The following is a 13,210-nucleotide window of genomic DNA, read 5'->3' as shown; positions in this document are numbered from 1 at the left end:
ATCTTCAGTTCAGTTTTGGTGAAGTGTACTTGAAAGTACCTGTGGGACTTCCATGCTTAGATGTTCAGCAGGTACTTGGATATAGGGGTCTGCAGCTTAAGGCAAAGGCCAGGGTCAAAGATACAGACAGAGGAGGGAGCAGCCTGGGGGAGATAATGAGTTCAGGAGTGCTGGGGGTGGTGCCCTGGGAGCGACTGCTATTCTCAGGGTGGCATTTGGCCCTGCTGACATTCAGTTCCCTTCCCACCTCCCTTGGTACTTCTTTAACCTCTGACCTCTTCTCCAAATGCTTTGTAGATTCCTCTTCCTCCTCCCTAAAGTGTGGTGTTCCCAGGGGATTCCACCACCAGGTCCTCTATTGTGCATCCATCAAAGCTTTATCTCCAGCCCAGAATTCTTATGTAAGATTAAGACCGATGTCTGCAACCACTTTCAAGAGAAAAGAGGTAGTTGCAGTGTGGACCGATTGTCCAAGGGCCATCACAAAGGGTTCGTGGCTCTGTGTCCCATTTCTGTGCACTCAAGACTGGCACTTGGAATTGACCCTGTGACTATTTCTTGTTTCTCTGAAATCATCACATCTGGAGACCAGAGGTTAGAATTCAGATCTGTTAAGGTGCATTAGTATGTACCCCACCTCCCCACCCTATTTGAATCCTGCACATACCTTTCTCAAGGTTGTTGACTCCCCTTTTATGCCTAGTGTATTGTTTTCTTTTCATCAGGAACTGAAATCAGACGAAAATGGAAATACAAATTTAAATCTTACAGATACAGAATAAAAATAACCGTTCAGATCATTAAAAAGGAAAAATAAGTTTCCATGGCTCGACTTCCTTAAAACAAAATTCACAACTCTTATTTTGTGAGAAAGAAGTGCTTTTTATTTCAGAATACCTTGTTTTGTGTTCACTGTTTCAATGATGAAGGGACTCTGAACTCATAAGGCAAACCATGCCATGACTTACATTTTTTATGTAGAGAAGTTGGTTAAAGCACAAAATCAGTATTTTGATAAATTTGCTTTTTAAAATGTTTTTCACATCAAAGACTTAAAACTAGTTACAACAGTGTGATCTGTTCCTCAGGAACACAAGGATGACTTTGGACTTGATGAGAAACATTGAAAACAAGCACACAGCGCCACCTGCGTCCAGCTCTGGGGTCTAGAGAAACACTTCCTGAGTTTGTCTGAGGGAATGTGCTGACCGTCAGCTGTACCCCAGTTCACCAGCAGATTCAGGGTAGTTCTTTAGCAGATTTCTATTGTGAACCTAGGTCTTTGAATTTAACCCTTTGGGAAGATTTGTGCAGTATGAGTCTTTGGTATCTTGGAAATTTCACAGGAGAGATGAAGGAAGTTCCATTTATTCCAGAAGCCACTGGTGTAAATCATATGCTTCTGTGAGGTCAACTGATCAAGAGTTTTAAGGTGTGTGGTCATCACCCGAGTGAGCAGCTTGCCCTTGCACGCTCAAGGGAGCCAGCTGAGTGTCGGCCATGCTCGGTGGCATAACAAGAGTTAGGGCTCAGGAAAACTGGGTAGTTTCTTGTTAAGCTCAGGCTTATCAAGAGTCAGAAGGACTCAGGTAGACTTGTATTTACACTCCCAGACCCATACAGATAGATGTAGAAGAACACGATCATTTCTGTTCTTCACAAAGTACTCAGGACTTCGACAAGAAACATCACAAGTTTACATAAGTGCCCATTTTCATATCAATTTATGAATTCAAAATTCCTCTCAAAAAGAATAGGAGATACTGCTTTTAGCCATCAATTTCGGATGGGAATACGAACACCCATAGGAAATTGTAATGGTGTTCTCGTTTTAAATTCCTCTTATCCATTTTTGACATTTTCTTCTCCATCATATACTAAATTCTGCCCATCCTCATATTAATTTACTATTCTTACCAAATACTTTTAAACTATTTGTATACATGTACATATATTTATTAAGTTGAATCTTACGAAACTCATAACATTTGATCATTTTGTTTGAAAATGTTTTTTTCATGTGCTTGAACCTAATAAAATCTGAACTTTAGCTGGATGGCTGTACCTCCTTATGTATAAACTATGCCGTGCTTTCTGCTTTACTTCAACAGGGGGAATGAAAATGCTTACTCTATTCACCACTTCTTATGCATCCTTGCAAAACTGTGCTTGCTGACTCCTGGTAAACTTCATGAAAATATTAAAGGTGTAGTAATTTCCACAAATACAGTATATAACCAGAAAAAGTCTGGTCCAAACTGGGCAGATTGAAGTACATTACCCATCTACCTAACTGGAATAGCCTATCCTAAAAGATAGTTTTTGCAGGCTTACGGTCAGGTCTAGAATCAAAAGGTCAAATATAAAATACCAAAGCATGGGGCTTCCCTGGTGGCGCAGTGGTTGAGAGTCCGCCTGCTGATGCAGGGGACATGGGTTTGTGCCCCAGTCCGGGAAGATCCCACATGCTGCGGAGCGGCTGGGCCCGTGAGCCATGGCTGCTGAGCCTGCGTGTCCGGAGCCTGTGCTCCGCAACGGGAGAGGCCACAACAGTGAGAGGCCCACATACCAAAAAAAAAAAAAAAAACCCAAAGCATTTTCAACTGGAAATTCTACTTCTGTGTCCTCAATGACATTTAATATTATAGAGGGCCCACCCTGAGACCCCACACTAAGCACCAGTAAAAGAGGTATGCCCCAGACCTTACCTTTAAGAAAATTAACATCTTTCAAGAGATATAAAAATATAAATAATGAGAAGATATTCTAAGTATTGTCAGTTTCAAACTGGGACAGAATAAAATGTAAAAAGAAGACAGCACTTGAGAAATCTCAAAATGACTTCAAACATTAAGGGCAAAGAGCCAAATACAAGTGTGTGTCGAGCCTACATTCAGTCACTACATTAACCAAAGGTTCTGGATTCAAGGAGTCCTTTTATCACCCCAGAAGCAGTGATTAGAGATCCTCCAGGTCAGTTAGATCCACAGCCACTTTCAAGAACAGGGTGTCATCTTTAATGTAGGTGTTCTTGGCATTCTCCAAAGTGGAATGAGCCACGAAGCGTGGACAGCCAGAGGCAATGTTCATCTCCCCATCGGGTCTTTTAAAGCTGCTGCTATTGGGGTCAGCCTTGAAGGTCTCCATAATGTGGTTCCTTTTGCCACTTTGGTCCAAAAGCATCAGGGTCACCCTCTGCCTGAATGGCCACTGCAACAGTGAGTCAAACTCCCCTCGCATCACCACAAAGTACAACGACAGATGCGTCCCCTTCCCGGACCCGTCCCCATTCAGGTACGCTCTAGCGCAGAGCCTGTAGCCACACCGGCTGGTGTAGAAGGGCTGGCTGAAGATGGATACTGTGTGTCCGTCCAGCGCCTCCTTCTTCTTCAGCTTGTAGTCTGTGACCTTCCAGATGAGCTTTCCGTTATAGCAGGCACTTTCTAGCAGCTTAAATCGCTCTTCGTTTTTATTCAGCTGTGCTTTATGAATATTAATGTGGGCATCATGTTTGTTAGTCTCCCCTTCCAAAACAACTGCAAGGAAAAAAAGACTCTGAAGGCCTTAAAGTTGTCTTTAAAATTTGCCCAAAGAGGAATTTTGTTATCCGAAGAGAACCAAGAAAATTCTGACATCCCAAAGATGAACTGAATTCAATGTCCACCAATGGACAATTCCTATTAATAATATCAACTCCGTGATTCTTGTGTCTTGGCAAGATTGGCACCAAGAAAACCCAAATGCGTCCTCTTGATCTGAGGCTCACCAAAGTGTTGAGAAGATGCACTCTGTACTGAGCTAGCGGGCATCTGCATGGTAAGCCCCACAGCTTTCTAACGGGAAGGCTTTGAAACAGCCAAGCCTGTCTCTTTTTCTATACTTAAAGCAATGTTCCCACCACATCTTTCCCCTTCTCATTTTTGTCTACTCCTTAAAAAACCATCACTCCCTGTTCTTGGAATTTCCTGGCCCATTTCCACCCCTTGCTTGTTCCAGCTCCCGCTCATGGCCCTTCATCATTTTTGCCTGAGTGGCCAGAACCTCATGCTGTTCTGTTTCACAAATACCAGATTCAGCCATTATTGATCCTGGACAGCTGCTTGTTTCATGAATGCATGTAGAAATAATGAATCACCAACAGATAAGTATAAAACATTCGACATACCTAATCTTTGATCATGGGTTTCTAGCAGGGTGATTTTCTGTTTCACTGTATCAATCGCTTCCACCAAAGGCCTCAGATCAAATTTACTTTGTTGCTGGTTAGCCATTTGTAATAACTGACGCACCTGAACTTCTAGCCAAGCAGACTTGTCAATGTGACTGGCAAGAACCTTTCAGTACAAAGTGGATCATCATGTCAAAAAAATTTGAGTAGTTCGTTAAGGTTATATCTTTCAACTCAAACATTTCACCTTTAATTAATCAATTAATGAAATGAAAAATGCACAGTCCAGAAGAGAAAATTCAATGAGGATCTCAGAGAGATGAGTCACCTAATAGCTTCCTCCCCCTCCACAGCGTCTCTGCTCCTGTTTCAAATCTTTGAACTGTTCTTCATCTGAGTTTTACTCCTCCCTTGGTGTCTCTCCTCTTGGTTCTCTACCCTATCTTTATATTTCTGTTCTCTCCTTGCCTTATCACTTCCTTCTCTTAGATGCTACTCTTCTGATTCACTCCTACTCTGCTAGAAGGCAGAGAATGCGCTGGAAGAAGGCCCACCTGTTCTGGCCTGAGCACTACAGGTGGTACAGAAGTGCCTGAGCTAAAGCCTGAACATTTGGTTGCTCTCTTTAGATGGAAGGGACTAAGTAAAACTATAACTATATTTCTCCTCCACTCTTACCCTTAGTGCCCTCATTCTTGACTGGTTTTTGTGTTAGAAAGAGGTCAGAATTGAGATAATAACATATGGTGGATTTCCTTTTTTCTACACACACTCACACACACATCCATATGGTATGCTGACAAATATGGAAATGATATGGCCTACATTTTCTGGAATAATCCAGATTTCAAAAAGATTGCCCATATCACATCTTGAAATATTTTCCACTGTAAATTTTATCATCACAATAAAGTCATTATCCTTTAGGAATTTGTTTATGGTTATTTAACATTCATGATTCACAAAGTAATTTTTGCTATGTTTTAGTGATGTTTAAAACATTTTCTTCCCAGGGGAATTAATAGTTTCACTTTGTTGACTACAAAATGCAGGACTACAGACGCTCTCAGGGAATCTGAAATCAAGTGACTAACATCAGCCCAACCTTGATTAGAGCCCTAATTGCCATAAATTATAGAAAAGTACTGTACCAGTGTAAACATGTACTAACATTGCTAAATGTACTGGGTTATGTAAAAGAGGACCTTTATTCTTAGGAAACACATACTGAAGTATGTAGGGGGAAAGGGCCATAAGATAGACAACTTACTCTCAAAGGTTCAGAAAGAATACCCAAGGGGGGCGGGGGGAGGTGACAGGGACAGGGTGGGGGAGTTTGGGACAAGAAGGAGGGGGGGGGATGAATGAAGCAAATGGGACAAAATACTGACAATGAGTGAATCTGGATGCAGAATATACAGGTGTTCTTTGCACTATCTTATTCTTGCACATTTGAAATTATTTCCATTTAAAAATTAAAAGAAAAACCCTCACGGCTAGTTGAAGGCTAAATCTTGATGATGAATAGAAAGGCCATTTCTCACCTGTATATTTGAGAGGAAAGTTCCATTTTTGCCAAACAACTGTGCAAACTGCTTGAACTCCTTTTCGAATTTCTTTACGGTTTCTGCTAGCTGCTGGATTTTACTTTCTTTTTGTTCTAGGCTCTTATATAAGTCAGAAATCTAATAACAGGAATATGAATGAGGTCATTGAACTGTATGCACACAAGTTAAAATTTAAATATAGTTCTAGGAAAATATTGCAGGTTAAGTATTTCTAGGAAAGATATACACACATATATTTATAGAAAATATTTACAGGTAGATTACTATATAATTCTAAGAAATGTTCGCAGGTGCTTCCGAAAAAAATAAAGAAAAGAAAGATCCATAGATTCCTCATCAGCCTTTTCTATATGTAACCCACTTTGATGGCTCATCTAATGCTAGTGACACCACTTGACTAAATTTGCCGAACTGGTTCTCCTCTTTCATTCAGCGTGCACTTATTAAACAACCGCAGAGCCCTGATCGCCATACCACATTAGATGCTGTATGCACAGCATCGATAGTAATAGCTGCAATTTGCTGAGTCTGTCAAACCCTTATATTCCTTAGCTCTTTTAATTCTCAAAGAATCCTATGTGTTGGGTATGACTATCAGTTTCACTTTACAGATAAGGAAACAGAGGCAGAGCGTTTAAGTAACCTGCCCAGCATACCGCTAGCAAGTGGTAGGCAAAACACACCACCTCTCAGAATTTATAATCAATTTGAGGAAAATAACCAAAAACCTTCGCGTGATCCTCGACAACTCTTCTCTTATCCCTACACCCACTTAATCAGCAATACCTGCCAACTTTAGCTCCTGACACACAACAAAACAACTCTTACATCCATTTCTCATTGCATCTCATCTTGTTTCAGCCTGCGTTATTTCTCACCTGGGCTGCTACGATAGCTTCCTAACAGATCGTACACTGTCCCTAACAAACACATACCCGAAAAGAAGCTCTATGGGAGCTGGACTGGCATGAGTCCCACCGTCCACTGGAACGTCAACAACTGGGCTGGTGCCTGGCACCAGTAGGTGCTTGATAAATGTTTGTTAAATAGATGAATGAATGAATGCTCCCCCTGTCTTTAGCCTTGTTTTCCTCCAAATCATACTCCATACTGTGACCAGAAGAATAATAAGTGACAAATCTGGGCTGGTCACCCCTCCTACTTAACCATCTCTAGTGGCCTTCTTTTACAGGCTGTACAGGGCCCTACAAAATCTGCCCCTGGCCACCTTTTCAGCCTCATGCCCATTTGCACACTACACACCTGCTGTTTCAGGCCCTGCTCTCAGTCACTTCCTCCTTCACCTAGAAGCAACCACTTTTTAAGCCTCACTCAAGGGCATATCCTCCCAGAAATACTTCCACACTAGTACCACCTACCTAGGCCACCTCTTAAGTTCCATGACATTCTGACCATACTCTAGAAGCATAACTTACCTTCATGACTCATTGCTTTTTTGGGGGTTAATTTGGTCATTTTTTTCTCCACTAAATTGCTGAGGCTACATTTCACTTATTTCCCAATCCCCAAAGCCCAGCACAGCGCCTGGCACACAGAGGGCATTTGACACATGTTTTATAAATGAATGCATAAGTGGCTGCAATAACCATCTGATCTCTGGCCCCCAAATCTACTTATACCCCAAGAGCTGACTCCCATGTGCGTGTGCACCAGACATCCTTGACCAAAAGCAAACTCAGTGTCTCCTCTTGCCCCGCTCCCCTCACGTCTAACCTGTTCCTGTGTGCAGTGCCCATCTCAGTTAATAACGTTACCAAGTTCCCTGCCTTAACTACAGCATGTGACTCCAACCTGCAAAAGTCTCTCAATGCCCTCCCTCCATCCCCACTGACACAGCCTTGGTCAAGCCTTCACCTTCGGCATCACCACCAGCCACTACCACCTCCAGTATCACTTCCCCTAATACTGAACTGCTTATTGTTAGCCAGGCACTGTGCTAAGAGCGCACATATATAATTTGACCCTCACTACGACCCCATTTTACAAATGAGAAAATTGTGGAAGACAGAGGTTAAGTAGCTTGCCCGAACTCCGATGTGCGGAGCCAGGTCTTGAACTCAGGCCTTTCTGGCTCCAGGACCCTCACCCAACAATTGGCAGGCTCTACTGCCACACTGGCTAGTTTACTGCAGCATCCTTCTGCCTGGTCCCTCTGGCCTCATTCTCTTCTCTCCTTCTATCCATCTTCCATGCTACCACCAGCTGTCATATTTTTAAAGCCAAACAATTAGCTGACCAAGTATCTTCCTATTTAAAAACGTCTTTTAGATCCTTATTACTGGCAAACATTAGTCCAAACTTTCGCCCTTAAATCCTTTCTGAAATAGAGCAGAATATGAATAAATTAAAAAAAATCACTGAATGTAAAATGTTTGAAACTTCTTAGCTTACATGGAAGGCCAATGCAGTCTGGACCCAACACACCAGTCTTCAGCCTTTCCCTGTCTCACACCTGGATGTCTCTCTACCCCCAAACCCCATTTTCTTGGACCATCAGTCTCTCTCGTGCCTCTCTGCCTTGGCATAAACTTTCCCCTTCTGGAATATCCTCTTTCCACAACATTTTAACTGACGGACCTTCTCTTCCTTCAAGATGATGCAGCTCGGATGTGTTACCTTGAAAAGCCTTCTGCAACGCCCACAGGGCAAACTGCTGCAGCCTCTGTACCCCAACACAGGGCACCCCCATTGCACGTCCCACAAGGCACAGCATCTTATCTGTTTACATTTTTGTGAGCTCTTCAAGGGTACGTGCTGTGTCTTCCTTGACTCAGTGTCCCTAGCAACTAGCATTGTACCTGACATGGCATGTGTTTGTTGGATCAGTGGATAGACGAATGAGGCAACACCTACAGAAAGAACTTGGGAATGGCTCCTAGGCAGCATGCCTTCCACCAGTTACAGTTTAATCAGTCTTTCTAATTTTCTCCACGATCTGACCCTGAAACTCACACACCTACTTTAATATGGAATCAGACACCATAAAATAATCTGCAGCCGTAAAATTCAGCTCCCTCTCTGCAGCTGGATGGTTTTCTTCCCTACCTGGGCTTGAAAAGTCTGATCCTCTGAGATGCCCTAACAAAATAATGAACTTTTAGAATAATTACTCAATAGAATCAGCATTTATTGAGGTCCACTATGAATATTCCAGGGACTACGGCTGGCATTTGCACACATCATTTCACTTGATAATCACAACCCAGTGAAATAAATATGTACGTATGCATTGATTGCAGTGAAATAAATATGCACGTATGAGTAGGTTGCAAAGTTAATAAGTTAAGACTTATTACAAAATATATAAAACCCACGGTGCCTAGAACAGATAGTCAAATGTTGTTTCATGGTAATACTGATTTCATTTAAAAACGCCAGACATCTACTAGGTTCCTGCTAGGTGCCAGGTAATAACCACAAGGTGTGTGGATAGGCTGCAGAGAGGCAGTGTGGTGTAACACGGGGAGCACTGGACTGAGAATCAGGGACATGGGTTTGAGATTGAATTCTGTCCCTTAATATCACAAACACATCAAAATTTCTTTGACCTTAGTTACTTCACCTAAGATCTCAAAGGCACTTTCCAGTTTAATGTACTACAAGCCTGTGAGTCTGGCCACTTAGTAGAAAAACATCTACCTCCAGTTGACTTATACTGAAACAGAGAGGAATATAAAAATACCAACAAGTACAAATCCTAGCGATTCTGTTGCCTCCCTTTATACTTGAACCCTTGAATATTTACCTGTTCTTCTAACTGGAAGTTCTTTTCTAAAACCAGAAGCATGTGGTCCCGTAAGGCTGAATGCTCATGCTCCTGCAGGTTTCCTCGTTTATCCTTTAATATGAAGAGAAAAATAAGTCAGGTTGTTGAAAGGCTCCCAAAATGAGGGTGGTGGTGGGATATTCTGCTAAAGCAGAACTTTAACAACTTTGCTTACTTGTCTCATGGTGGGTTGCAGAGAGAATAACCCCTCCCAGGTCCCTTTTCCAGCTTTAGGATTCTACAGTACCCATGACACGCTTACAGAGAGTCAGGCCACTATCAAAGTTCTCAGCACTAATTTCGTTCCTTGCCCTGGGAGTATATGACTGAGGGTTAAGTGTAGTTATTACCACCTCTCAACTATTCCCATGTAAAACTTACCTCCTTGGTGGGTTATCTCCCAGATCAGTTTTAAGCCTCCGTTAGTTCTCCCTCCTACCAAGCACACTTCTCTACCGCCTTCTATCACTGTCCTTTTATCGGGCAGAAGGTATGCAACCTAATTGTAATTTCAGCCCATGCAAATTTGTTGCCTTCAAAGTCAAATTATATGTTTGCAAGAAGAAATGCAAACTTCTTCCCTTATTAAAATTCCATTGCAGACTGCCTGCATTACTAGTAAAAGCAAATGGTATGGGTGGCCCATAGACTCTAAGCAAACACTCATCATCAATTTCCCTTCAGTTTAGGGTTGGCCCCTCCTCCAGATAACTCCCCCAGCCATCCCCAGCAAGTCCTAGAATACAATCCAAATGGAAGTTTGGGCCTAACTGTAAAGAAGATTCCTTTTAGGGACTTCCCTGGTGGCGCAATGGTTAAGAATCCACCTGCCAATGCAGGGGACACAGGTTCGATCCCTGGTCCAGGAAGATCCCACATGCCGTGGAGCAACTAGGCTCGTGAGCCACAACTACTGAAGCCCGCACGCCTAGAGCCCGTGCTCCGCAACAAGAGAAGCCACCGCAATGAGAAGCCCGCGCACTGCAAGGAAGCCCCGCTCACCTCAACTAGAGAAAGCGCACATGCAGAAACGAAGACCCAAAGCAGTCAATAAATAAATAAATATTTTAAATAAAATTTTTTAAAAACGGAGATTCCTTTTAGAGCTGGAAAACAATTCTGTATTTTGTGCACAAGGAAAGTAAACCCTATACTTTCTTCAGCCAGGATAATCACTGGTTTGCTATGTGACACATTTATGGACTCTTCACTGATTTTTTAAAAAAGGTTTCTCATAAGAGTTTTTTAAAATAAGAGAAATATATGCTTATCTCAAACAATATAGCAAGATGTAGAAGAAAAATAAAAGCCCCCTTCTCTCTGTCTCCACACCCAATTCCCTAATCTCACTACCAGAGTCAGTGAAGATACATACACAGTGAGATCATACTGTATGTAATTTTTAAAATATATACCTCATTCTTTTTATCAGATGCATAGTATTCCAAAATATGAAAAAAATATATATATATAATTATATACTCAGTACTTCAGAGATGGACTTATAGGTTGTTTTTCATTTTTTGTGGGTTTTTGGATTTTTTTTTTTTTTTGGCTATATACAGTAGTCCCCATTTAGCCACTGTTTCAATTTCTGTGGTTTCAGTTACCCATGGTCAACCATGGTCCAAAAATATTAAATAGAAAATTTCGGAAATAAACAATTCATACTTTAAATTGTGAACTGTTCTGAGTAGCGTAGTGAAATCTTGTGCCTTCCTGCTCCGTCCTGCCCCAGAGGTGAGTCAACCCATAGTCCAGGTATCCAGGCCGTACATACTACCCACCCATTAGTCACTTAGCCATCTTGGTTATCAGATAAACTGTTGCAGTATCGCAGTGCTGTCATCAAGTAACCCTTATTTAGTCGATAACGGCCCCAAATGATGCTGGCAATTCAGATATGCTCCTACTGGCCTAATTTGTAAATTGAACTTTATCACAGGTATGTATGTATAGGAAAGAAAAACATAGTATATATAGGGTTTGGTAGTAACCATGGTTTCAGGCATCCGTGGAGGATCTTGGAATCTACCCCCATGGACAAGGGGGGAGTACTGTAAATATCTTTGTTTGCATGTGTGTTTGTATATGTGTGTAATCATTGCATACTTATGAAAGGATATCTGTGAAATAAATTTCTAGCAGTAGGATTGCAAGGTCAATGTGAGGGTCACATTTTATTTTCATAGATATAACCAAACCTCAAAATAGTTGGTATTAGGTATTATAAATTTTATGTATATATAAATTATTTGTTCTGTTTCTCTGGAGAACCCTAATACAAGTATTAGTATTATGTATTGTATACAAGTCTTTTTTTCTTTTTTCTATTCTGTTTATCGTTATTATAAAATATTGGCTATATTCCCTGTGTTGTATTAAATTACTTATAGCTTATTTATTTTATACATAGTAGTTTGTACCTGTTAATTCCCTACCACCATCTTGCCTCACCCTACTGGTAGCCACTAGTTACAAGCACCAGTCTTAAAGTTTCTCAGAAGTGAATGTCCTTCTGCATCTTGAATGGAATCAAGAATAAAATGAACTCAACAAATGAATTATACAGTAGAAGGTAGACAGAAACAATTATTCCATACCTTTACAGTACAGCCATAGTGCTTGAAAGGACAGTCTTGTTCAGCTTCAGGACACACAGCAAGGTGTTCATCCACCTACAAAACAGACAGCCTCATGCTAGGGAAATGCATCCCCGACTCTCCAGCTACCTGGTATAACTGCAGCAAGCAGGGAGCCAAGGGTGGCTTGGGAAGAAGGGAGGAAGCACCATGCTGAAGCCTGGGGGAAGGAGAGCTAAGATGAAAACAGAGAAGAATTCTCAGGGAGAAGGGGAGGGAAGACAGAACCATGGTTATCGTGAGGATAATTTAAGCCTTGGGCCCCTGCTTATGGGGTTTGATCAAACACACACCACAGTGATTACTGAAACTCTATCTTACATAAAATCTACTAAGAGAATTATTTACAGTTACCTCAGTTCTTGGAATAATCTGCAAACACTTGTTGGGACAAGATACTGGGTACTCAGGACACAAGTTTTCCTCATGATTCTGAAACAGAAGAAGTGTGCTGAAATAAAGCCAGCCTTGCTTCCAAAGGCTCCCTGTATGGCCTCAGAGTGTGTATACATATGTCCCTTTGGGGATCTATGCTATGTGGCTTACCCTCTGTAGGAAGGTATGGCCTAGTTCCAAAAAGCGTTCTAGATGGCTGCCTTCTTGGTATAAGTGAATTCAATTCAGTTCAATTTTCCAATTCTTTTAAAGAAGGTCAGAGGACATGGGACTGACAGAGGACAGACTATGGGAGTCACTGGCTTGGCTCCTTTGGTACATGTAAAGGGTACCCCATGCTCTTGTCTTATGCCGGCATCCTGCCTCTTAGGTCAGAGCATCCTGAGGACAGACAGTGTGGTCACCTCCTTGGGACCCAGCGCCTAGCATCACTCCTGGACCACTCACACTCAGCAGGTGCTCAAACAACATTTTTGCCAATGATACATGAATAGAGTCCCACCAAGAAGGTTTTTAGCTTTTTATAGAACCCTCAGATGAAGTTATTCTTTAGACCTCTTTCTGCATAAAAATAAATCCAGAAAAGTGCTTCTGGTATCCCACCTGATTCACTGTGACCACTGAGGCAGAATTTAGTCCCATAAAGATG

The 13,210-nt window shown here is 41.7% G+C and overlaps 1 protein-coding gene across 1 annotated transcript in view; it reads right to left on the bottom strand.

Annotated features, from left to right (window-relative positions):
* Positions 1-2,609: 2,609 nt before the first annotated feature.
* The window catches only part of TRAF5 (TNF receptor associated factor 5), a 29,620-nt gene continuing 19,019 nt past the window's right edge, over positions 2,610-13,210 (bottom strand). Inside the window, exons 7-12 of the mRNA XM_079915228.1 lie at positions 12,520-12,597; positions 12,127-12,201; positions 9,503-9,595; positions 5,713-5,853; positions 4,166-4,334; positions 2,610-3,536 (exon numbers count right to left, since the gene is read on the bottom strand). Coding sequence (XP_079771354.1) covers positions 2,959-3,536; positions 4,166-4,334; positions 5,713-5,853; positions 9,503-9,595; positions 12,127-12,201; positions 12,520-12,597 — 1,134 coding nt within the window. The 3' untranslated portion in view covers positions 2,610-2,958. The remainder of the gene's footprint in view (positions 3,537-4,165; positions 4,335-5,712; positions 5,854-9,502; positions 9,596-12,126; positions 12,202-12,519; positions 12,598-13,210) is intronic.

The sequence above is a fragment of the Stenella coeruleoalba genome, assembly GCF_951394435.1.
Source record: "Stenella coeruleoalba genome assembly, chromosome: 1".
NCBI lineage: Eukaryota > Metazoa > Chordata > Mammalia > Artiodactyla > Delphinidae > Stenella > Stenella coeruleoalba.
Note: the sequence above shows the minus strand (reverse complement) of the source record. Positions and strands in the feature narration are given on the sequence as shown.